The sequence below is a fragment of the Oryx dammah genome, unplaced genomic scaffold (assembly GCF_014754425.2).
Source record: "Oryx dammah isolate SB20612 unplaced genomic scaffold, SCBI_Odam_1.1 HiC_scaffold_8, whole genome shotgun sequence".
In the NCBI taxonomy this organism is placed as follows: Eukaryota; Metazoa; Chordata; class Mammalia; order Artiodactyla; family Bovidae; genus Oryx; species Oryx dammah.
Window position 1 is genome coordinate 47,418,826 of NW_024070192.1, and position 25,573 is coordinate 47,444,398.

Sequence of the window (25,573 nt, forward strand, 5' to 3'; positions counted from 1 at the left end):
TCTGCATTGCTCTATAGCTTCCTTTCTAGACTCAGGAGACTGATAAATGCATACTGAACTAGTCATGCAGACTCCCAAAAATCCCTTCTAAACATTGAAACAGCTCTTCGTATTCTGTTGACGTATGAACGACAAGTTAAATGTTAAATCCTCCTCACGTTTATGCCTGAACAACCCTGCTTATTTCTCTAGAAGTTTACAACATGGTGGACTCACTGAACCTAAGAAGACAAATTAAATTTGAAGGATAGAGGGGAGAAAGAGACTCTGTATTTAGATGATGCCTGGCCCAGGATTCTGCCCTCTTGTTTCTTGACCCACTTTAGCATGGAAGGAAAGAGAATATTATTTCCATTTGGCTTAGTATCTTAACTCTTTTTATCTTAGCTCTTGCTGGTCTTTAACACCAGTGAGTTTTTTCTTTATATTTTATGCAGCCAATCCAGTCATCTGTTAGAATTCTGGAAAGTTTACATCAGGAAGAAAATTGATTAGAACTTTCTTAGATTGTAGTAGACTAAGTCACATGTGGGCTTTTTCTTGTTGGTTTTGCAAAAGATATTCTCTTTGGGGCAGAGAATAAACTGTTTTATAATTGGATGTCTAAATATTATATAGGGGTTGCTGTGTAAGCCCAGTAATGTTCCTGTAACTCTAAATTTTAGCTTATTCTGACTTTGAGATTTAAAATGTCATACTTGGTGTTATAGCCCCAGAAAGTATTTACATGCAGGTTTCTTCAACTTCTTCTGTGATACAAATATATCCCAGAAATCAGAAGGAGGAGGAAAGGCCTTGTTTTTGCTTTGGATCTGTCTGCAGTTAAATATATATTCATTCAAAGAACCAAGATTCCTTTTAAGAGAACATCACAAGGAAGAGACCTAAATCTGGTTGTGTGAAAGACAAGTTTCTGTGGCAGCAGTAGTCTGTGCCATTTTTAAAAAGCTTTTATTGTTCTGGTGTAAATTATCTAATTTAAAGATGAAAATAGATCTCAGGGTTTTTATTTAATCTATATAGATAGTGCTGTTTCTTGAATGAATCCTTACCTTTTAACAGTGCTCCTCAAATTAATGTGTATATACATCAAATGGAGATCTTGAACAAGACAATTGTTGTTGGTCTGGGGTATGACCTAGGAGTCTCCTTTTCTAACAAACACCCATGTCTGCAGACAACATTTTGCATCGTAAAGACATGGAATATCTGTAATCACTGTGAACCACTTCACTTTGGTGTTGGAATAGCTATTGATAAACCTCCATGCCTTTTTCTCTTGACTTCAGTAGTAAACACATTCCTGGCAAGATAGCTCCTACTCTGCCTCACATTGAGGGAGGGCATGAAACTCTTTAAATTATTTTGTTAAAAGTCTGTCTTTTATTCTCTAAGAAGAATGTTGCTGGGTATGGTAGAATTTGACCCAGGTCCCCATTTATAATGTCGCCTGGATCAGAATTATTAATATGTGGTTGTCTGGCAAGCAGCATTCAGGTTACGACATCAGTTTTCATCTCAGAAAGGCTCTCCGAAAAGTTTCTGCTTGCTTTTATCATTGGTTTCTAACAGAACCTTACCCATAGAGGTTGTGTTCTCAACTCTAGCTGCATAATTGGTATTTAAAAAATACGTATACTGGGAGTGTTTGTACCTAGCTCTAGAACAATTAAACAGCATTTCTGAGAGATAGGACCCTATTGTTGTTCAGTCGCTCAGTCGTGTCTAACTTTTGCGACCCCATGGCCTGTAGCACACCAGGCTTCCCTGTCCTTGAGCATCTCCCAGAACTTGCTGAAACTCATGTCCCTTGAGTCAGTGAAACCATCCAACCATCTCATCCTCTGTTGTCCACTTCTCTTCAATGATTATTTTTTTTTTGTAATATCCAGGTTATTTTAATTTTGCAGCCAAGACTGAGAGTATTGAGCCAAGTGAAGTTCCAGATGAAGTTAGGTAGAGAGTTAAAAAATTGGTCTTTAAGCCAAGACAGTGATTTCCACAGAATTATATTCTGGTGAGTCTTGGCACCCTCTACAGAACAGTCCTCTCTGAATTTACCTTTGTTCTGTCCCTCCCCACCTCACTCCTTACCCCCAACTTAGGACATTTTCTTACTGTGATTTGCTGTTAGGTGATCCAGCCTATCAGAAATTGGCCAAAGGTTGAATTTGACCAATTTAGATTTAGGGTTCTTTAACCCTTGCTCATGGTCCATAATTGGAGACTGAAAATTGTCTTGTATTTTAGATTATCTATCCATTTTCTCTTCCTCTGTCTTAAAACTTGAAATTCACTAGAGGATAGTAGTAGTCTTCCATTTTCATATCTTGGTGAACCTCCCATTAGATTTTTTTTGCCCTCTTTCATTATCACACTTACAGGATTTTGAGATTTAGTGAATTGTGACTTTCCCAGAGCTGTCATTCAGGAAATACTTGTCAATCCATTCATTCATTATTATTATTTATTACAGCTTACCTGAAGGCTCTAGCCTTTGTACATCAATAATAGTGACTCATATAACAGCTACTGTTCTTAAACCAGAGTGAGGTAGGTATGTAGCTGTGACATTAAAAAAAAACACACGTGCACACCATTCCTCCCAAGTGATTCTTAACATGGTGTTTTTTTGTTGTTATTTGGTTTGTTTTCTTGGGTGTTTTTTTGTCTGTTTTTTGTTTGTTTGTTTGTTTTTTGAAGGTAGGTCTTTGAAAACCATTGAGTTTCCCTGGTAGCTCAGCAGGAAAAGAATCCACCTGCAGTGCAGGAGACCTGGGTTCAATCCCTGGGTTGGGAAGATCCCCTGGAGAAGGGAAAGGCTACCCACTCCAGTATTCTGGTCTGGAGAATTCCATGGACTGTATAGTCCATGGGGTTGCATAGAGTTGGACACAATGAGCGACTTTCACTTCACTTTACCTTTGAAAACCATTGATGTATACAGAGCTTCAGATTTTTAAAAATGTTTCTATATCACTGGACTTAAATGAAAATGGTTTTCTGATATACTCTTCACTTTCCTCCTTAGTTTTTTCTTGTCCTTTAGCATATTCTCTTTTGCTTAAAACGTAGTTTCCTTCTGTTAGTATAAACTTAACTGTCTGCTTGATGTGCAGTGAATTTCAGTTAATGAAACTTAGGAGATTGATCTATTCTATGTGTAGAGCAGTGTAGTATACTATATATTTCAGTGTTATTGGGGTTTTTGCTTCTTTGTTTTAGAAGCTGTATGGGTGTCTTTTGATGTCCCAGCTACCAAATCTAAGAAACTGATCATCCTGGGTAGTGTGGCTTTTCTGACAGTGCAGACCCTTCTGGTTTGGTGTAGTAAGGGAGATGACCTGGCACCCATGTGTGTAAACCTTGCGTACACGTTATACAGATACAACATGTGCCAGGGAGTGTGATATCTCTAAGGAGCACTGAAGTGATAATTGAATCTTGATTATTTGTTTCCATTATTTTCAGACTGTCAGCAAAGACCTTGGCTAAACTATGGCCTTTGTGTTACTCTGTTTAGAAAAATGGTGCTATTGTATATCAAGAATGGAAAAGAAACATCATCCAGAATCCCTTTTCTCTATGCTGACAGAGGGTTTCCTGCCAGAGAAATGGGCTAGCAGTGTGCCTAGCGAGAACAGAATAGGAGAGAGGAGAAACTGCCTTTTCCAGACTCCAGTGTGTTTTTCAGAACATCCTACCTGTTTCTTACAGATTTTTACCTTTCAGATATTTTAACTGATGCACGATTATAGTAATGATTTTGAGGTTTCTTTAGCCCATGGGAAATCCATGCTACATCTTCATCTCTCTTCCTCTGGAAAAGATTTACTGTGATTTAAGAACTTAAGTTTTAGAGTTGGAAGTGTTATGGAGAGAGCTTTATAAATTGTAGCCCAGTTTTGCCTGGTAAATTCTTAAGTGGCTTTTTGTAACCATTGTCTCTTTTATCAGTGCATAAGTTTTGTGAAGGCTGGCCTCAGGCAGTTTGGGGAATAATTACCAAATAACGAGTGCGGATCTCTGTGCTAGAACTTTTTAATTTCTAATCCTCAAGATAAGTCTGCAGGGTAATTGGTATTGGGTCTCATTTGACAGATAACTGAAGGAAGCATAGCTAGCAAGTCTCAATCAGGATTTTGAACCCAGGACTTTTTGAAAACTTTAAAGTTTATACACACCTTCAGTGTCCTGTGGTTCCTGCAGTTTGTTATTGTCATCTTCCATAATAGAGTCCAGTCTCACTTAACTTTGATCCTTCTCATATTGGAGTACACAATCTCTGGAGTACACAATCTCTGGAGTACACAGCCGAGCACAGGGTGCATCTGAAGCTGCAGGATAAACCTGGTTCATCATCTTGTAGTGTTAAGTTTTACTCTGTGGCAAGCAACATAAACACACCGTATTAAGGCTTAGAATGTAAAATTGTATGAATGTTTTAAGATAAAACACAAGACTTGCTTGCCCTAGGCCTTTCCATAACATACTTCCTGCTGCTGCTGCTGCTGCTAAGTCACTTCGGTCGTGTCCAACTCTGTACGACCCCATAGACGGGAGCCCACCAGGCTCCCCCGTCCCTGGGATTCTCCAGGCAAGAATACTGGAGTGGGTTGCCATTTCCTTCTCCAGTGCATGAAAGTGAAAAGTGAAAGTGAAGTCGCTCAGTCGTGGCTGACTCCTAGCAACCCCATGAACTGCAGCCCACCAGGCTCCTCCGTCCATGGGATTTGGTGCCCTCTATGTGAATATTCAAAAGCAGAGAGGTTACTTTGCCGACTAAGGTGCATCTGGTCAAGGCTATGGTTTTTCCAGTAGTCATGTATGGATGTGAGAGTTGGACTGTGAAGAAAGCTGAGCGCTGAAGAATTGATGTGTTTGAACTGTGGTGTTGGAGAAGACTCTTGAGAGTCCCTTGGACTGCAGGGAGATCCAGCCAGTCTATTCTGAAGGAGATCAGCCCTGGGATTTCTTTGGAAGGAATGATGCTAAAGCTGCAACTCCAGTACTTTGGCCACCTCATGCAAAGAGTTGACTCATTGGAAAAGACCCTGATGCTGGGAGGGATTGGGGGCAAGAGGAGAGGGGGACGACAGAAGATGAGATGGCTGGATGGCATTACTGACTCGATGGATGTGAGTCTGAGTGAACTTCGGGAGTTGGTGATGGACAGGGAGGCCTGGCGTGCTGCAATTCATGGGGTCATAAAGAGTTGGACACGACTGAGCGACTGAACTGAACTGAACTGAATGTGAATATGAGCTAGCTTACCACTAGGAGGCACTTGAAAGTTTGAGAAAGACAATAAAAATGTTCATTAATGAGAAGAGGGATTGGATAAGTTTATACATCTGTCTTCCAGCAAAAGGACTTAAGATTGCTTAATCTTAACCCTCTTTCAAGTAGAGCCACAAAATTCTGTGTTCCCAGCTATTTGGTGGTGAGCTGTGTTATAAAGCAAATACTTTCAAGGCAATAAAATGATGTGTGGGGCATTCTTGTGATGAAAACTGAAAGTCAAAACCACTCAGACAATACATTCAGATTCTAGAAAAAGCTTTGGCTTTGCTTGGGAATAGAGGGGATGGGGTCATTTTTTTCCCCTTAATTGGTTCTGTTCCTATGTTTTGGCAGTGTTGATGGAGATAACGGTGCTCTCGGCAGTTAGTGAAACAATTTTGTCAGCCTTCTATCCATTTTGTGATAATTTTCACCAGTGAAGTGATTGATTTCAAAATTATCTCCCCAAGAAATAATAGTGCTGCTTATATGGTTAGTGAAACATTCAGTCACTCAATAAATATTTGAGTGCTTATTCTATGTCAGCCTCTATTCTATGTATTGGGAATATAGTTGTGAACAAGTACATAGTCAGGTAATTACTGCAAAGGAAGATGAAACCAGATACAGAGCTGCTCCTGTGGACTTTTACTACATTGAACATTGAGTTATATCTGACCTAAGAGACCAGTAATGGCCGTTCTAGGAACTTCTCGTCACAGTCTGTCCCCTGTCCCATCTCAGAAAATAATCTGTTACATCACCCTCTTTTTCTGTTGATATAAGACTTTTTTTTTCCTTCAAGTTAAGGAGTCTTCTGATGATTTTGTATAATCTCAACTCCTTTATGCTGTTCCACATCAAGTCTGTTCTGTTCTCATCATGAGTTTGTCTAATAGCTCTGGCACAGTTACAGATTATTTTCACTGGTTCAATTAGTTATATTTATGGTGCTTTTCTAAATAGCTTTGTGAAAAATCAAATTAAAATTTGCAGCCTACCAGCTGAAAACCACACTTTACCTCGGAGATAGTGTGTGCCTACTAAAATCTAAAACTGATAGGAAAAACACAGATTGATGTTTTTGATGCCAGTAAGATTTTGGTATAAGTTTTGTTTGTGATGGGAATCATTGTGTACTATTTTTACATCATTCTATTTTGATTCCTGCCTAGCAGAGCTATTGGTAAACTATATGCCCTGAAACATTTCTTAGACTCTCTTCAATTAAATCAGTTCTGGAAAGTGTCACTTAAGAGGTAATAATTCCAGAAAGGAGCAAAGAAATGTGGGAGCTTAAGATCTCTACCTCTAATTAAGAGAATGTATTCAGATTCTCAAACAGCTCCATAGTTTCAGAAGCAGACAGGTATACTTTAGACTGGTCAGATGGACCTTGTCAAGGGGACTAACCCAGATCAGTCTTTGTGAACATTTATGGGGTTTTGTGTTTTGTTTTATTTTCATTCTAATTGGTGGCCATGTCAAGACTTATCCTTTTCTTATAGTCTGACAGACTTGTTGCCTTACAGAACCTCAGTCTTGAATTTTTTTTTTTTTTTTTTGTACTTCTGCTATTAAAGCATGTTGCCTTCATTGGATGAAGGAATTTCCTTTTGGTAGGCAAACTCAGCTCTCAAACTTTTGACTCAACCAGGTTCTGCAGCAGAACTCGTGTATCCATGCTGAAATCTCTTTAGGCCATAAATTAAAATAAGTCACCATGAAATCACTGCTTTGCATCCAGTTACTGAATGAACAGTGAAGCAATACATTATTATGTAGTTCAACATGAACTGAGCTGTTTCAGCACTAATTCAGACATGCTGAAGCACCCCACTCTTTGGCAGTAGCCAATGTTAGTGTTACTGTTAATGTGCCATTTAATGTGATTTACATTAGAGGCTGAGGAAGCTTTACCACTAGCAGAACTTTTAGACGTGGGTATCAACTACAGACCTTTAGGAAAATTCTGTTTAATTTGCACCATTTAAAATATTCTTTTCTTGAAATTGTCACCCCTCCTTTCTTCATCTTCCTGTATACTGATTTAGTTGGTCTATAAAAAAATGTTAGTTGCTCAGTCATGTTTGATTCTTTGCAACCCTGTGGACTGTAGCTTGCCAGGCTTCTCTGTCCATGGAATCCTCCAGGCAAGAACACGAGTGGGTAGCCATTCCCTTCTCCAGGGGATCTTCCCAAACCAGGGATCAAACCTGGGCCTCCTTCACTGCAGGCAAATTCTTCACTGCCTGATCCACCAGGGAAGCAAGTTGACATTACTTCCTTCATGGAAAAAATAGCAGCCTCATTAAGGCAATCCTGGGAATAACGGGAAATAGCTCCTAAAGACCATTTAAAACATATACAGCATTTGAGATTAAAGTCATACCTTACTTTTCACTCACCTCCCCTAGCTCAGTGGATAACAGATATCACTGAATTTTTATAAGTGCAGTTTGATTGATTTTGTACCTGACCTGATTAGAAAGTATTACCAAACAGATGAATCTCATCTGACTCGGGGTAACACCAGCAACTGTTTCAAAACTATGGTTTTGAAACATTAGTGGCTGGTTCAGGCTAACATGACAAAACATGGCTTTGTTTAGTTCAGCCTTCTAGCCTCCCTGCCCCACGCCTGCCCACCCCCAGCTAATACCTGCCTCAGCCTGCCTGTCACTGTGGATGGGAGAGGCCCTCGCCGGGGAAGGGCTCCTGTCCTTGCTGACAGCTCCTGTTACTCTTGTCTGTCCCTGTGCTGTCACCTGTGCCATATTTTCAGAGGAAGATGAGAGCCTCTCAGAAACTTTTCACTCAAAAGGAAGGCTGCCAAATGAAGTCTGAATAAGCTATAGTTTTGCTAGTTAGAAAGCATACTGAAACTGTCCTTTACTTGTGCTCTCTGAACATAGCCCAGTTGTGAACCTTTTTATTTCTGGCTGTGTGTCTCTAATACCCCTTGCATTCTCTGTCTGTAAGATCAGAGATCTTGAGTCTGGGTTGCAGCTCAGGTGTATCTGATCAGCTGAACATACTTGGAGAGTGTCAGAATTGCTTTTCAGTTTCTCTTATATGGTTTTGAATAAAATTGACAAGCAGCATGGGGGGCAGGGGAGAGTACATTTAGATCCTGTCCAGCTAAGATAATACTCATATAATGCTCAAATATAATAATGAAATCTAAGAAAGTAAGGGCTATAAATGGGCTTTTTTTTCCTTTGGAAATAACACCACTAGTGAGTGCCTTTTCTCAATACGTTTTATTGAATTTAGCATCTTTGATACTATTGCTGTTTCTCTTCCAGTGTTTTGTTTTTTTTTTTTTTTTTTTTTCTTGCCATCAAGTCCCAACTAGGTCCATAAAGAATTCCATCTCTTTCAAACTTGAGTTGTGAGATAGCCCAGAAGGGAGGATAATGGCTATGGGGAGAATGTGTAAGCCCATCAGAAAGTCATAAAACCAGATCAAAACCAGCACTGGGACAAATGAGACATTCTGCATCATTGCCTTCCTTAGAAAGGGCTTTTCTTTCTGCTCAAGTTCTAGCTTCCTTTTCAATTTAGGAGATAGCTCCAAAGTAATTTCTAAGCTGATAACTCTTGTCTGACTCCAGATAATAGTTAATTTTCTAAGGCAGTGGTTTTCAACTTTGTCTGTACATTGGAATCACTAGGGCAACTTTTAAAAATTCTGATGCCCAGGCTACACCTCAGGACAATTAAATCACTATGACTGGAACTGAGACTCAGGCATCAGTGGTTTTAAAAGTCCCCTTCCCCCGATGTACTGCAGCCCATGGGATCACAAAGAATCAGACATGACTTAGCAGCTGAACAACAACCGCCCACACTGTACACACAAAGGTGGTTGATTCCACTTTGTCTTTAAGGTTGAAAGCCATAGTTATTAGAACAAAATTGAGGTAGTTATTAATACTCTTAGAAAGTTTGAATCTTACTCTAAGAAACCTCCAAGTTTCATAAGGAGAAATTGAAAACTAAAGACCTCCCATAAGCAGATTGCTTTTGCAAAATTTGTTTCCTATGGCTTCTTTCTTTCTTTTATACCTATCGGCCCTGTGCTCCAATCTACTTAGACTGCTCGCTCTTCTTGATCATGCTTTTATTCCTACTTTTTTAACCTTTGTACATTCTGAGAAATAACCTCTCCCATTTTTGCTTTCTGTAATTTCACAAACATCTTTTCATTATCCTTCAGCCAAAAGGAGGCTCTTCTGTCTAGAACTTTGCTTTTTTTGTGTTAGTATGTTCTGTATGGTTTTGCATTCGTGTTTTATTTTTCTGCTAGTTTGCAAAGCCTGGATCTGGTTCGTCTTATGTATTCCCCCTATCACCTGGCATCTTTACATTCCCCATTGTACCTTTTCTCTAACAAACGTTATGTAAGTGTGTGTTTGAATAAAAGGGCTCTCATGCTCGGCATGTGGGCTGTTCCAGGAAAGGGAGAAGGCAGATGTGTAATGTCCTTTCTGTTTGCCGTCATGTTTCCAGTTACTCAAAGTCTTAACGACCTATTCATCTGTCTGTGCCTGTGATTTCTCGTCCCAGGTTCAACCATTACGTAGTCTTCAGAAACCAGATTTTGGAAGTGTTGACTCTGAGGTTTGGAGTGCTCTGTAGCTTAGTGCAGAGCAAGCTTACTTGTGCCAGTTAGGCAGCACCTGCCTGGGTGGGTTTTTTTTTTTTTTTTTTTCCCCCTGCTATGATGGAAACAGAATGTCATAAGTCCCATTATTTTTCAATATGTTTTCAATATATATTATTTTTGAGATTCAACAACTCAGTTTTATGTATCTGTTCACTGAGAAGATAATGAATCCTCTCTCTCAAATCCTGAAGATAGTACAGTTTGTTTTTTTTTTAACACATCCATAGCATCAAGCTCTCCAAGTTTCTATCACTAAATGATAATAAAGGAAACTGTTTTGTAAAGCAGACAAGGCATTTGGTGATTCAGAGATGAATTTTAGATACACAGTGAGAACTAGGGAAGCAGCAGTGTGAAATTTTAACACAAAAAAAGTGGCGTTGGCCTTTTCAACAGCACCATTAGTTTCGTATATGTGTGTTTTATGTTTCTTCATGCTAGCTGTTTTCAGCTTCAATTCTTTTAAATACTTTTGTCCTGACATTCAGGGTGAATTATATCAGAGCCCTGGCGGGGTTGGGGGGTGGCGGGGCAGAGCTAAGACCATGTGGAATTATTTTCCTGTCACCAAGCTAATTACGTTAATCTAATTCTTTAGTAGCTAACATCCTTTTAAATAATCTACTTCAGAAAAATCACAGCATTTCTCCTTAATTATACTGGCTGTGAGAGAGAGTTGAAAAATGGCAAGCCTTCCCACTTCCTCCCCAGGTAGGCTATCCTCCTAACCCAGCTGTTTGCTTTCTTAGCAAAGTTCTAAACTGAAAATCCCTCTTGTTCCAGCTGTAATTTTTGGAGCTTGAAATTGCAGTTCACTACTGGTTTGGCCCCCACTTTCTCATTGAGGCAGCAAGTTTTGTAGTTCAAAGCACATTTTCATTTTTATTTTCTTTTTTCCCCCTCAAATTTCCTTTTAAAAAATAAGATGTATCCAAAACATTTCTACCTGGAGATAGAGCTTCTTGGAATATGTAAATTCTTTAAATGCTGTTTGGGTTTGTGTCTGTGTACCCCAGTGGAAAGATTGGATCTGAAACATCCCTAAGGTGTCCCAGCTCCATCTTCTTTCCAAGTTTTCTCACAACTCCCACACATCATCATGTCCCCTACTTAGTTCCCCTTGGATGTATTTCTTTGTTATCTAGAATTTCTTTAGACTTTGGGAGTCAAGTTGAATAGCATGTGTTCCCCGCAAACTTGGTAGAGCAATTTGCACATTCTGTATGGGCATCTAGTACTTAGCTAAATGAACTCTACCTTTCTCTCCTCTCTCTCCTTCTCTCTTTCAGCTTGGCAGTGACCTTGGCGGGGGCATTGGAGGAAGTCCGGCAGTAAGTGCCATCGGTTTTTTTCACCATGGGATGCACTGCCCCCATTTGATGCCTTTCCTATGCGCACCTTCTCAGACCAGCCACCGCTGCTATCTAGCCCTGTACACCAGAACCTCTGTAGCAGTGTTAAGAAGAGTAGATAGTAGTATAGGGTTACTTGGAATCTTTGGAACCATACACCACATGTGCTGTAGGGGTGTCTTTAGGGATTGGCGCTCTGGTGTCTACAGAGTTCTTTGACTTCCTGATGGTAAAGAGCCAGAGGAAATGGAACCTCCCATCTTGATGAGAGAATACCCTTATTCTTTTCTGTCATCTAGAAAGAGCTTGAGAGACAGCTGGACTCCAAGTGAGACTCTCCTCGTAAAAGAATTGGGGAGTATGAGTATCTGTCTCCCCCAGGAGAGTTTCCTAGGGATACTATAGGCCTTTTGCACAGAATCATGGAAGCTAAAATTGGAAACAAATAGAAAAAACCTTGGGTTACTGTGTTCCTGATCCTGCTGATTACTCTCTCAATAGAACGTCTAAAGAGTGTGTGTATCTTTTCAATGATGAAAATATAACCATGATGATTTAAAGGACAAATAATATATGAATTAAATTCCTAAGAATATTGTAATTATGGTGTGTTCTTATTGATTTACCAGTAACTATTAAAATAGATAGCAACACTTTAAGGACTATTAATCTGTTCTTCCTGATCTCCCTGCTCTCCTTCCCTTTTATTCCCTGCAGGTGGGACAGTCCTTCATCCCATCATCAGTGCCTGCAACCTTTGCTCCCTCCCCTACTCCTGCTGTGGTCAGCAGTGGTCTGAACGACCTGTTTGAACTCTCCACGGGGATAGGCATGGCACCTGGTGGATATGTGGCTCCTAAGGCTGTGAGTAACACAACACTTTCTTAGTGGACAGGACCTGAATTGTTTAATGTTTAACATTTGCATTACTTCCACTGATATAAGTTCAAGGTTGGGGCCCTTGTTCTAGAGAATTTACGAGGAAGATGAATGGTGGCCTCAAACCTAGCAATAAAAAGCACCATAGCACCCTTATTAACCATTTTTATAATTAGACTTAAAATTGGAAATATTAAGCGTTTACGTTTTGTTCTCCAGTTTAGAAATACTGCCTTGCTTGTCAGCAGTGAAATCAGTCTAGTGCTTTGAACTGATATACAGTTCAAAGCAGAGAGGGAAAGACATAACATTTTACTTCATATTCCTTCTACTCTCCTTTTGCACTGGTATTGCATGTGGATTCTAGAGTGCCATTGCTCAGACTTGGTTTTCATGCATCTTAGTGCACCTTTTCAGAGTTTTGATTTAGGTTAGTGTCGTTGATATCTTTCTAGTCTCAGCCTCTCTTGATGTCATGCTCAAAAGGAAATTCAGAAGAGGAAGGGGAAACTCCTGTAAATGAAGCTTCTTTCAGCACCTTAACTCCCTAACGAAGTGAAATCTTAACTTCATCTTTATTTACTCAAAAACAGCAGTGAGATGAGTCCTGTCTGATTTCATTGGGGTTTATGCTGTATTTTAGGTCTGGCTGCCTGCAGTAAAGGCTAAAGGCCTGGAGATTTCAGGAACATTTACTCACCGCCAAGGGCACATCTATATGGAAATGAACTTCACCAACAAAGCTCTGCAGCATATGACAGACTTTGCAATTCAGTTTAACAAGAATAGGTAAGAAATGTGAGTTCCCCAGCTTAATCCTGAGACAGCAGTGTACTTTGTGTCTAGCAAGTGAGTGTTCCATTTAGCAATGGGTAAAAACTCTTGTGTTGGCAGATGCCCAATGTAGACCGAGCAAAGGCTCTTGTATATCTCTTCAGTGGTCAGCTGTAACTCTGGAGGCCCTAGGGAGTTCTGCCGGGAAGGTGGTCCATATGGAATAAGGAAACCAGGACTGACTTAACTGCCATAAAGGATTCTAGAACTAGTATGTCTTTATTAACACAGTTTACCAAAAAAAGATACTTTTAGTTGAAATCCATTTATACAGTTCATAATAATTGTTTTGCATCTGAGTGCCAGACATTTCTAGGTACTACAGCTAGAGTGATGAAACAGACAAATGTGTGCCTTAAATATGTGCCCAGTGTTTGTAACTTGGGCTTCCCTAGTGGCTCAGCTGGTAAATAACCTTCCTGCAATGCGGGAAACCTGGGTTCGATCCCTGGGATGGGAAGATCCCCTGGAGAAGGGAAAGGCTACCCACTCCAGTATTCTGGCCTGGAGAATTCCGTGGACTGTATAAACTTTTGTTTGACTGTCCCAAGTCCAGTGATTTTTCTAGGATATTCCCAGTGTTGACCAATGTTAGTCAGTTTTTCTTGGAATAAGGTGTGTCCTTTCAGTGTGTGTCTAGAGCCCACATTTTGGTGAGAAAAATGAATGAACTTTGGCTGCTCTAAAGAATATGGAAGACAGTCTACCTGTTAACTGAATAATCACACGCAGGCAGGCGGTTTGCTTTTAGCGGTGAACTCTGCCGTAATAGGAAAGAGAGTTACGATAGGTGAGAGCTTATTCTACTTTCCACCTGCTTGTCTCCTTTTCCTTTCATTTTGGTCTGTTGTCATTTTGTCATTTCTACATTTTATTCTTTCACTTTTATCCTCATCTTTGTTTCTTTTTGAGTTTGTGCTTGCTGCCAGTCCTTTTATTTACATTTCCATGATTTCTTGTATGTCTTCTAGTAGGTTCCTCAACAAGGCCTCAGCAATCCTTGGATTCTTACATGGTCAAAATCATGACTTACATGCTTGAAAATTCTTGACTCAAGATCTTTGTTTTACTTCAGAGTTGTTTGTCATTTAATATTCCTGAGGAAAAGTTCATTGCCAGCATGGTTTTTCCCTGTATGTATAAGTAATTTGATCATTTTGTTTGACTGTCCAAAGTTTTGAAGTCCAGTAATTTTTCTAGGATACTCCCTGTGTTGATCAATGTTAGTCAGTATTTCCTGGAATAAGGTGTGCCCTTTCAGTGTGTACCTTGAAGTCCTGTATCTCTGGAAAGTTTTCAGGGTTTATGTGTTTAACCTTTTGTACTGTTCCATTGTTTATATTTTCTTCTTTGGAGAATTATGTATTTATTGACTTTGTCTGTTATATGTACTGTTTTTCTCCCTAATATTTTCTTATCTATAAATATTGGAATATGTGTCTCATGACCTTTTTTTTAAACCCATAACCACAGCACCATTATTAAACTCAAAAATTCTTTAATATTATTAAGTTCTTTAATATCATTAATATTATTAAGCTCTTTAACATCATTAGCAGACTATTGCAGTTCTTTATTGTTGTTGTACAGCTTGTTTTATCTGAATAGGATCCCATTGGTCTCCATATATACTAATTAATTGATATGTGTCTTAAGTCTCTTTTAACCTCCTCTCTCTTCCTTTTAACCTCCTCTTCTCTCTTCCTTGAAATTTATTTGTAGAAGAAATTAGATGTTTTATCTGTAGAATTTCCCACAGTCTAGGTTTTGCTGATTATATGTAAAGTGGTCTACAGGCTTAATTAGATTTAGACTTGATCTTCTGACTGGAGTGCTTCATCAGTAGTGGTGATCCTTTTCTTCATTTCTGTTTTATTTTATTTGCTTTTTCTTATTTTATTCTCTGTGTCTCTACTGTTTTTACTATAATGTTTCTTCTCGTGTTCTTTGTAGCTCTGTCTCTGCCAGTATAATCATACTTTTTCTATAATGGTTAGTAAATGAAATTACATAGTATGGAGTCTTTTGCATTAGATTTCTTTCACTTGGCATAATACTTTGAGATGTTTCACTAGTCTGTTTATTGTTGAGTAGTATCCAATGATGCTTGTAGCACGATTTGTTTACCCTTTCACCAGTTGGTAGAAGTGGGGGTTGTTTCCAGTTTTATCTTTCATGGCTAAAGCGCCTATGAATATTCATGTACAAGTCTTTGTGTGGAACTGTATTTTCATTTTTTCTGGGTAAATACCTAGCAGTGGTATTGCTGGGTCATGTGGTAAGTGTGGATGTTCCGGCTCCCACGTTCTCACCAGTGCTAACCATTCTTGTAGATGGATAGTAATATCTCTCTACTAACTAACAATACTGAGGATTTTTTTCATGATCTTGTTGACTAATCTTATATCATCTTTGGTGAAGTATCTTCTCAGATCATTGCTTTTTCTTTTTTTAAAAAAATTGTTTGTCCTGTTATCAAGTAGTAAAGTTTTTTATATTTTCTAACTATAAGTACTTTTCAGATATGCCTTGGAAATATCTTCCCCCAGTCTGTAGCTTACTTTTACTCTCTTAGTGTTTTTCAAGGAACAGGTTTTGTGTTTAAACACAGTTTATTTTACAATTTTTTCCTTTTTAAGTCTTTTGCTTTTTGTGTTCTGTTTATCAAATCTTTACCTGACCTACAGTTACTAATACAATTTTAAAAAATTTTAATAGAAATGGCAATCGATAAAGCTCTTATGTTTACCTTTATAATTCATTTTGAGATAATTTTGGTGTGATACTATGGTGTAATGTGCAGTATCCAGTTGTGTCCGACTCTTCATGGCCCCATGGATTATAGCCCACCAGGCTTCTCTGTCTGTGGAATTTTCTAGGCAAGAGTACTGGAGTAGGTTGCCATGCTGTCCTCCAGGGGATCCAGAAATCCTCATCTCTTGAATTGGCAGGTGGATTCTTTACCATTAGCGCCACCTGGGAAGCCCAGTACGGTGTAAAGTAAGAGTCAAAGTAAAGTCTTTCTGTAGTAAATCTTGAAGTCATATAGTGTAAACCCTCCAACTATGTTCTTTTTCAAAAATTGTTTTGGGCAATTCTAGGTCTTTTTTCTGCTTGGATTTTGATGGAAGGTATAGAGAATATATAGATCAGTTTGGGGAAGAACTGACAACAAACAATACTGAGTCTTCTAATCCATTAGCATAGCATATCTCTCCATTTATGTAAGACATCTTTAACTTCCCTCTACAGTATTTTATAATTTTTCATGTACAGATCTTACACATCTTTTGTTGTATTTAAGTGTTTTGTAGTTTTGATGTGTACAATAAGTAGCATGTTTTAACTTTTGGTTGCTAGTTTATAGAAATACAGTTGATTTTTGTATATTGAACTTGTATCTTGCAACTTCAATAAACTTCCTTACTAGTTCTGGTAGCCTTTTTTTAAGATTCCCTATGGTGTTCCACATAGATCAATCATGAGATCAAGATCAAAAGGGCAGAATAGTTTTTGACCTATAAATGTTAATACCAAAATGATTTGATGTGTCTACTCAAAATCATTTATTACATTTGGGACTCTAAAGTATAGTTTATCTAGGAAAAGGAAAGTGTTTCTCCTGCTGTTCTGAAATTGATACTGCCTAAAAAACTCTAGTTATTTTACATTATAATCTCATCTTTTTCCTGAGGCTAATTAGAGCATAAGTTCAATGTAAATTTGTATCATTAAGTTGTTCATTTGTTATACCTGTGGCCCAACTTTTCCCTTTCGGTCTTCCTTCATACATTTTTGTTTTTATGTGACTTCTGACTCAGACTTTTCCTAGCTCTTTACTATTTTATATTATTATCATGCAGGCTTCTGTGAGAAGTCTAACTGTAGTGGATATTCACTGCCTGCCTTAGGCTAAGAAAGTGGCCAGGTTTGAGTCTACAGCATGTCTTTTGTCCTTTGGAGTATTGTTTTGAATGTTTAAGCCAGTCAATTCTGCTTTACTTAGAGTGGCTTTTTCCCAATGATTGTATCCTATGTAAGTAAACAAAGAAAAAAGAAAGTGAGTTACCGTAAATCATCCTCTGGGCTGTCTGGGCAGGCTGTCAAGCTAGTGAAATAGTAGTAGTGTACTTTGCAGGGTGGGTATTCTCCCAAGGATTGTCTAAAGACAGATGTATAAAAAAAGATGTTTATCAAATCTGCCCCTCTAGTGGCATGATAAACATAAAACTTCAGAATCAGGGCATTAGCTAACCAGTTCTCTGCTGCTGAATGTTTTCCCCTTCCTCTAATCTATTTCATGGAAAACAGAGGTTATGTGGTGACCAGTGTCACAGCAAATTAGAATTGGGCGCTTTAGCTCCTGCTGTTCCTTCAATTTAATTTTGTTAAAAATTACGTTTCCTTGTATAAAAAGCCATGGAAACCTAAAGACGTGTCTAAATCCTGCCTCCTAATAACCTCTAGGATTTCTTCACCCTCTCTTCTAGCTTTGGTGTCATCCCCAGCACTCCTCTGGCCATCCATACACCACTGATGCCAAACCAGAGCATCGATGTCTCCCTGCCCCTCAACACCTTGGGCCCTGTCATGAAGATGGAGCCTCTGAACAACCTGCAGGTTAGACTCTTACTTCAGTCTGGGTGTACAGGTTGATATCCTGCCAATTTTATTTTATTTATATGTAAAGCAACTCCTCTCATATTAGATTTAGTCATGGAATAGGGTTTGAAATAACTCTGTGGAGAAGACCTATTTTTCATTAAAACACACACAAAAAAACATAACATTGACACAGAAAGTTACTAATTTTTTTTAACTCTACAAACAAAAACTTTTCAAGGTGTTATTTATAAACTTTTTTCTTAAGACTTTCATAAAAGGGAATTTGAGCGTTGTAAGAGTAGATTTCCCAGAGAAGGCAATGGCACCCCAGTCCAGTACTCTTGCCTGGAAAATCCCATGGATGGAGGAGCCTGGTAGGCTGCAGTCCATGGGGTCGCTAAGAGTCGGACGCGACTGAGCGACTTCACTTTCACTTTTCACTTTCATGCATTGGAGAAGGAATGGCAACCCACTCCAGTGTTCTTGCCTGGAGAATCCCAGGCTACCATCTATGGTGTCGCACAGAGTTGGACATGACTAAAGCTACTTAGCAGTTCCAGCAGCAAGAGTAGATTTCAGGAAAGCTATGTGGAGGTCATCTTTGAATACACTGCCATAAATAGTTGGGTTATCTGTATGATATGCATGTGGTAAGTGTAACATCAACTTAGAGGAGGTCAGAACTTTATCATGTCTAAAAGAGCCTCTCCATCTTGAAAATACTGAATTTTTAGAATGCTTAAGTCCTAGCTTAGAGTTTCATTTCATTTGCATCACTTTGAATTTCTCTTTGAAATAAGCCTTCTGGGGTTTAAGCAACATGAAGGTAGAGTAGTAAGCATGTAAATTGAAGCGCCATCAACCTGAAGGGATAAAATACAGATAGAAGCCTGGAAGTTGAGGGTTTTAATGTTCACAGGGACGGAAGAGACCACCTTGGGTCGACCTGAGATGGGGAACTGTAACTGAGCTTTGCATAAAGCTGACCCCCTGGAAGGGCAAGTCCCTCAGTGAAAGGGGAACTAGAAACACATTTCTACAGAGGCAAGTGATGGGAGAAAGTTCTCTCTGACCAGGGTTCTGGTGGCCTCTTGCGAAAAATCCAGAGCCTGAATTTATACTGGGTAGGTACAGAATTCTCCAAACCAGTGTAAAGTTGGACCAGAACTGATAGCGCCTAGGATACCTGGCAGAAGCAAATAGAGAAATGGCCCTTTTACAACAATTTTGAACTTTAAGGCCATCAGGACTCCCATCTGAATAGAAAATCTCTACTGAAAGTGAGCTCACATTTTAACAAAAAAAGAAAAAGGGAGTGATGTACTGTGACTGACACAAGATTCAGCTAAGAGGATTGGGCATCCCCTTCTACCAAGAACTTGAGACAGTAGTCTGAATGAGACTATAAAATATGCTTTAAATGATGAACAAAAAATAGCAACCTTCCACTTTGTGGTCAAGACAGGTAGGATCCCATTGCTCGGTGTCTTGGAAGTACCAGTGTGAGATCCTAGTACTCATGGTGAGACATCAACAGTAAAATTACTAAGAATTGAAACTAATGTTCTCCAAAATAGTTAAAATACCAGCACACCAGGCCTGCTTGCCAGTTGACTAATTACCTTGCTGCCTCAGTAGTTGACTGCTTCTTTCTCAGCAAAGAGTTTGATGATATAGAGGGACAGTGAATGAGTCACAATGTAACTTGGCTCAGTCTAGGAGAGCAGAACAAGGATTACTGTGTAGAAGGAATTGGCTGTGCTGCTCTGATGAGACTAATGTGTTGAGGGGCTTTTCCAACATAGAATCCTCAAGTAAGTAACTAACCCAGATTTACATCTGCTCTCTTTTCATGGAAATCTAACCTCCTGTTGGCTCACAGAGCCTCAAGCCAAATATTTGAGGTCAGTCAGCATGGGCGCAAGAATGCTTTACTTTAGAAGTAGGAAGAGGAATTTGGGTCACAGAAATCAGGGCAAATTTCCTCCTCTTAAAACCAAAAGGGAACTGTGAGTAAACGTCAGTTTACTTCCCTATTTGCATTTCCACTTCACATTCAGTAGAATGAACATCCCAGATGGGAACCCTCGCATGAGTTGATCTTTTTGTTTGTTTGTTTGTTTGGCTGCATGGCATGTGGGATCTTAGTTCCCCAACCGAGGATTGAACTGGTGTGTCTTGCGTTGGAAGCCCAGAGTCTTAACTACTAGACCACCAGGGAAGTCCCAGGAACCCTCATAAAAGAGGTCGAATCTTAGTCCAAATCCTTCTCTCGCATTAGAACTAGCAAGTTTTCATTTTCACAAACCTGACATTAAAAAAAAACTTATAATTTTTCCATCTAAGCAGAATGTACTAAAGCAGTTCAACTTCTCTAGAGAAAACAAATTTTCCATTTGTAGTCAACTACTGATTCTCCATGCTTTCCCATGGATTCTTTCCTTTCAAGGATGTCATAATTATGGCTATTTTCTGATTTAATTGGCATTGCCCGATGGAAAAGATAAGCAAAAACTTGAAAACAGATGAAGTTTTCCCCTCCTGAGAGCAGCTCTATTTAATGACTGCAAGTGGAAGTTGAAACTAATGATTAACTGAAGATGGTGGGTTACCTTAGTTTTCAGCTTCTATTCTGCTTTTGTCCCAGTATGAATATCAGAGCTTAACTTCCATAGGCTTTGACCATAAAGATCCAGATAAAGCCAGGTAAAGATTGATTGACATTAATATTATAAATATATATGTTTAAATTCAAGAGCTCATGCAGAAAAAATTAGTGCTTTTCTAGTACTGCAGACCATAAAATTAGAGAAGAAAAAAAGAGTTTTAGGAAATGAAATTTGGGAAGCAATGTGAGTTTTAGCTGTTTTGGCTAATTTGTTATCTATATATAGGACAGACAAATCAACTAGCCTCTGTAATGTAGCATTTAATACAAAAACTTTTCATTAAAAATATCATCAAACTGCTTACTGACCTATGGTCTTTTTGAACCATTATTGAAAAAAGACAGTATTCTCTCTTAAAATGTAAAATAGATTATACCTTAGAAAGGACATTAAATACCTAGAAGAAATTTGAACCTAGAAAATCTACTGTACTAATAATGTTGGTTATCAAAAGCCTTTGAGAATCCAACTTACAAATATTACACAAAGCAAAGTTAAACCTGCCCCCCCCACCGCCCCCCCCCGGGGCGTCTCTTGAGTTTAACATATTATATTCCTTAAAAAAAAGAGAATTGATCTCCTGTATTTAAATAAAACAAAAACCTTAACAAATGTCTAAATGAATTTTGTCTAAAAGAGCTTTCTCTGACTTTGATATCCTTTTCACTTCATCTATTTCATGTGTTAGTTGCTTAGAAACATTTTCCCAATATACTCCTTCAAACTTGACACCTGGCAAGTGACTGCTTCTTCAAGTCAGTGTCTTCAAAAGTACAATAGAATCGTGACATAACATGTTCATCCCAGTCTTTGTATGGATGCTGTGGAGTTGTCACATTTGCTTGGCCTCCTTTTTCACCAAGCTGTGAACTTTCGGGAGAACGTTGATACCCCTTTCTTTCAAGTTTTATTTTTATCAGGTCTGTGAATATATAGTTTAGAGTTAACTAGTTCTAGAGTTAGCTAAGAAAAACCAAGTTCCCAGCCTTCTCTTCCCACTTACTGCCATTATCTGTGTACATATTCCCAATCCTCATATTTTCCTGATAGAACTGTCTTAGGATTTGCTTTAATTAGTATTCATTGTTCCTGTTACTATGATTATATATACTCCTCAGAGGTGAACTATATAGTGTGATTATTTTTCTCCATAAAACTTTTTATAAGTAATTAGATATTTACCCAGTAAGACTTGTCTCTATTTGTTTGCTTAATTTTTTGTGTTAACTGTCATTCATTCCCAAATTCCAGTGAGATCAGACTCTTCAAAATAGTCCTACCGACTTCACTCTTAAAGTCTCCTTTGGGAGCCGTTTGACTGCTTTAATCTGGAACGATTTTCTTCCACACCTGAAACTGTCATGTGAACTCCCTTCAGCGTGGCCCTGAGGATTCATTCTCTTCATCTGTCTTATATGTTGGGTCTCCTCTTGTATTTTCCTTTCCTTGATTTACTCCTTTGTTTTGATGAAGAACATACTCCAGTAGCTGCCTAAAAATAGGTGTTCAGTTCAGTTCAGCTGTGCAGTCGTGTCCGACTCTTTGCGACCCCATGGACTGCAGCATGCCAGGCCTCCCTGTCCATCACCAATGCATCGTTGATGCCATCTAACCATCTCATCCTCTGATCCTCTGTGGTCCACTTGTCCTCCCGCCTTCAATCTTTCCCAGCATCGGGGTCTTTTCAATGAGTCAGTTCTTCACATCAGGTGGCAAAAATATTGGATAGTTGTGTAGAGTAAAATTTTAAACAGGTAGCGACTTTACATGTTTTAGAACATTTTTTCTTCACACTTATATGATGGTTTCTGTATATCTTTGTAGATTAGAAATAGTTTTCCTCCTAGTCTGAAGTCATTCTGATTCTTGATGCTTTTCTGTGCCAGGTTGTCTCTGAATGAAAGCTTGTACAATCCTTTGGTTTTCCCTCTTCTGAAATTTCACAGTGATAATGCCTTGGTTTGTGTCTTTTTTCACCCACTGCTCTAGGTCCTTATTGTGCTTTTTCAGTGTGGAAACTTGTATCCTTCAATTCTGGGAACTTTTCTTTTTTATAGATTTCTTTTCATTTTCTTTGTCTCTCTTATTGGAAGTCCTGCTCTTTGAATATTGACCTTCCTGGACCAGTCTTCTGCTTTTTGTCCTATTTTCCATCTCCTTCTGCTCTTTTTTTTTTTTTTTTTTTTTGCCATAACCATGTGACATGCAGGCTCTTAGTTCCCTGAGCAGGGATTGAACCTGCACCCCCTGCAGTGGATATGCAGAGTCTTAACCACTGGACCACCAGGGAGGTCCTTCTTTTTGCTCTATTTTCTAAAAACTTTTTATGAAAAAATTTTAACTCTACGAAAGTAAGCAATCATGTAATGAGTCCCTGTGTGCTCATCCCTCAGCTTCAATAATTAATCAATCCAGTGTTAGTAGCATTTCATCTTTGCTCCCTGTGCATCTTCCTGCCCCATATTATTTTGAAGCAAATCTTAGACATATCATTTCCTCTGTAAATATTTCAATGTATCTATTTAAAACAGTTTCTTTTTAAAAACATAACCACAACAACTATTGTGCGCATTAAAAATTAACAAGAATTCCTTAACATCAGATATCCTGTCAGTGCTCAAGTTTCTGATTATCTCCGTGTCTTAAACTGTTGTTTTTATTTATTTATTATTGTTTATTTGAATCAGTAAAGTGCACATATTAATGATGGGTTGATATCTCATAAGGCTCCTTAACTACCCTGTTCAGTAAAATAAACCTTAGCCACATGCAGCTATCGAAATGGAAATTAATTAAAATCAAGTAAAATAAGAAGTTTATTTCCTCAGCTGCGTTAGCCACATTCAGATGTTCACATGGCTGGTGGTTACTCAGTTGGTCAGTGCAGAAGTGGAGCCTCTCTGTCATTATGGGAAGTTCTGTTGGGCAGTGCCGACCTACGGGCTCCTTCATTTTTATGTTTGGTTTTCAGTGGCTTGATTGTTATGTACCTTGGTGTTTTCATTACATTTATCTGGCTGCAGGTTCACTGAACTTGGATCTGTAAATTGATAGCTTCTCCCCAATTTAGGAAAGTGGTTTGTTTTTTTTTAATTATTTCTTCAGTTTTTTTCAGTCCCAGTGTCTCACTTCCCTTCCTTCAGAATTCCACTTCTGAGGTGGCACAAGTGGTAAAGCACCCACCTGCCTGTGCAGGAGCAGCAGAGATGTGGGCTTGACCCCTGGGTCGGAGGATCCCCTGGAGAAGGAAGATGGCAACCCACTCCAGTATTTCTTGCCTGAAAAAGTCCATGGACCAAGGACTGTGACAGGCTGCAGTCCATGGGGTTGCAGAGAGTCAGACACAACTGAGCATACACACGCCACTGGCATGTGTGACTATTTGATTGTCCCCTGAGATTGTCCCCTCAACCCCTAAGGCTGGTTTTAGTTGTTTTTGTTTTCTTTCTTTCTGTTCTTCAGAATGGGTAATTCCTATTGATCTGTCTTTAAGTATACAGACTCTTTTCTTTTATAGGCTGCAACATTCTGGTATATCTGTCCAGTATAACTTTCATTTCAGATACTGTACTTTTCAATTCTAGGATTTCCACTTGGTTCTTTGCTAAAATTCCACCTCTGTTCACTCGGGAATACAACTGGAAAACCGTGTTTCACAGCCTTCTCTTCTATTCCACTTGCACCCTTTGGCCATCCCTTGGGCCTGAGGATATGTTTACTGACACTCAGAAAAAGTGACCAGTAGAAGTATCTCAGACAGGACCTGGAAACAGTGTTAAGGCTTTTTAGCTGGGAAATTCTGTGTTTTCTACCTGGGCATATCTCTTTGGCCATATGGATTCTTGTGTAGAAGGGTTCTGCGGAGGCCAAAGGAAGGTCAGAGTATGGCCCTCTAAACCGTAAGACCCAAGGTAGGACCTCCACCCACCCATCACTGAATGCATCTGGAATCCTCTGTGTCAGTACTTTCATGTCTTTCTTTTGGGAGCTGGCTAAATTTTTCCAAAAGTTATCCTTGACTCTCTTGATTAGAATTTAAAGGCTTTCTACCAGCCTCCTGGGAGCTAAACTGGGAAAGAGGACTGGAGAGTCTCAGCACTCAGTATGCGTAAGTTCGCTTATTCCACCACCCCTCAGCCATGTCTAGCATTCCCTTCAAAGTACTATCTATTTTATCTCCTCTGAAAAAATCAGTCTTTTAGTTTTATTGAGGGGCTGAGGTAGCTCAGGGTGGTGTGAGGATCTCAGACTCAGTTTCTTCATCCTCTTTCTTTTAACGTCCCCTCCATCATTTCCCCTCCATACAGTTCCAGAGGTGCTACCAGTCCTAAGACTTTGAGAATTGTGCAGTGTTACTGCTAACAGCATTTGTTTCACAGTTACCAAGATTTTGTTGCTACTGTGTTTCTTTCCCATCTTTGTGAACTTATACCCTTAATTCTTTTTTCCTTTTAATTATGGCTGAATTCTTCCAGGAGAAAGAAAATTTAAATGTGATTTGAAGTCTACTATCTTTACCTGAAAGTCTCATGACACCTTCATAAAAATCCTTCTTTCCTTCCTTCTGTATTTCTTTGTGGTCAGAGGTTAACCTGTAGATAAATAATTGATCCTTTAGTGTATATGGTTTTTTATTATTTATCTTTGTATCCTCTTTAAACCCTACTTAAGTGTTGTTTAATAAGAGGATGGATATCAATTACAGAAAAGAAATAATGTCTCAGTTTTTTATTTGAATGTCCCTTCTAAAACAAGGCAGTATTCATCAACCCTATTCATTTAACCTTTGAATGATTAGGGCAGGAACTGCTAAGGATGGTAGCTGCAAAGGACAGAATCTTATAACCCCATTTATTCATGTCTTTAAGATCTTTGTTAACCAAAAGGGGTTGTTTTTTTTTTGGAGGGGTAAGGGGGTTGTTTTGTTTTGTGTCTTTGTAAGTGTATGGCCCTGAGAAAATCCTGTCCCTTGCTACTCCCACATTGCAGTCCCAGCCTGTGAGACCATCAGTTGCAGATGGTGCCTGTCCCTGATACTTCATGTCTTACATATGTCCGTTCACACTCAGAAGGCCCACAGCTGTAGCTATTGTACCAGAAAAACCGGTAAATGCTTCCAAACGGAAGACCTTTTAAGCAGCTTCCATCAAAGGAAGCAAACCAGCTTGGCATTTACTGACTTTTCTCGACTGTTGTGCAAGCCAAACAAGTTCAGTATTAAAGCCTCTTTTGGTCTTCCAGGATCCACAGCTGAGGACTGCACACTCTGGTTGCTTTTA

General features: G+C 39.0%; 1 protein-coding gene and 1 non-coding gene across 7 annotated transcripts in view; one reads left to right on the plus strand and one right to left on the minus strand.

Annotated features, from left to right (window-relative positions):
• AP2B1 (adaptor related protein complex 2 subunit beta 1) overlaps positions 1 to 25,573 on the plus strand; it is a 115,549-nt gene that overhangs the window by 58,496 nt on the left and 31,480 nt on the right. For 5 of the 6 annotated variants that reach the window (XM_040244059.1, XM_040244056.1, XM_040244058.1 and 2 more), the window contains exons 15-18: positions 11,245 to 11,286; positions 12,025 to 12,171; positions 12,830 to 12,975; positions 17,511 to 17,640. In XM_040244059.1, coding sequence (XP_040099993.1) covers positions 11,245 to 11,286; positions 12,025 to 12,171; positions 12,830 to 12,975; positions 17,511 to 17,640 — 465 coding nt within the window. The remainder of the gene's footprint in view (positions 1 to 11,244; positions 11,287 to 12,024; positions 12,172 to 12,829; positions 12,976 to 17,510; positions 17,641 to 25,573) is intronic. The other variant, XM_040244062.1, reaches the window with a different exon arrangement.
• Positions 22,512 to 22,584, minus strand: TRNAG-UCC. The gene has a single exon. It is a non-coding gene; the product is annotated as a tRNA-Gly (tRNA).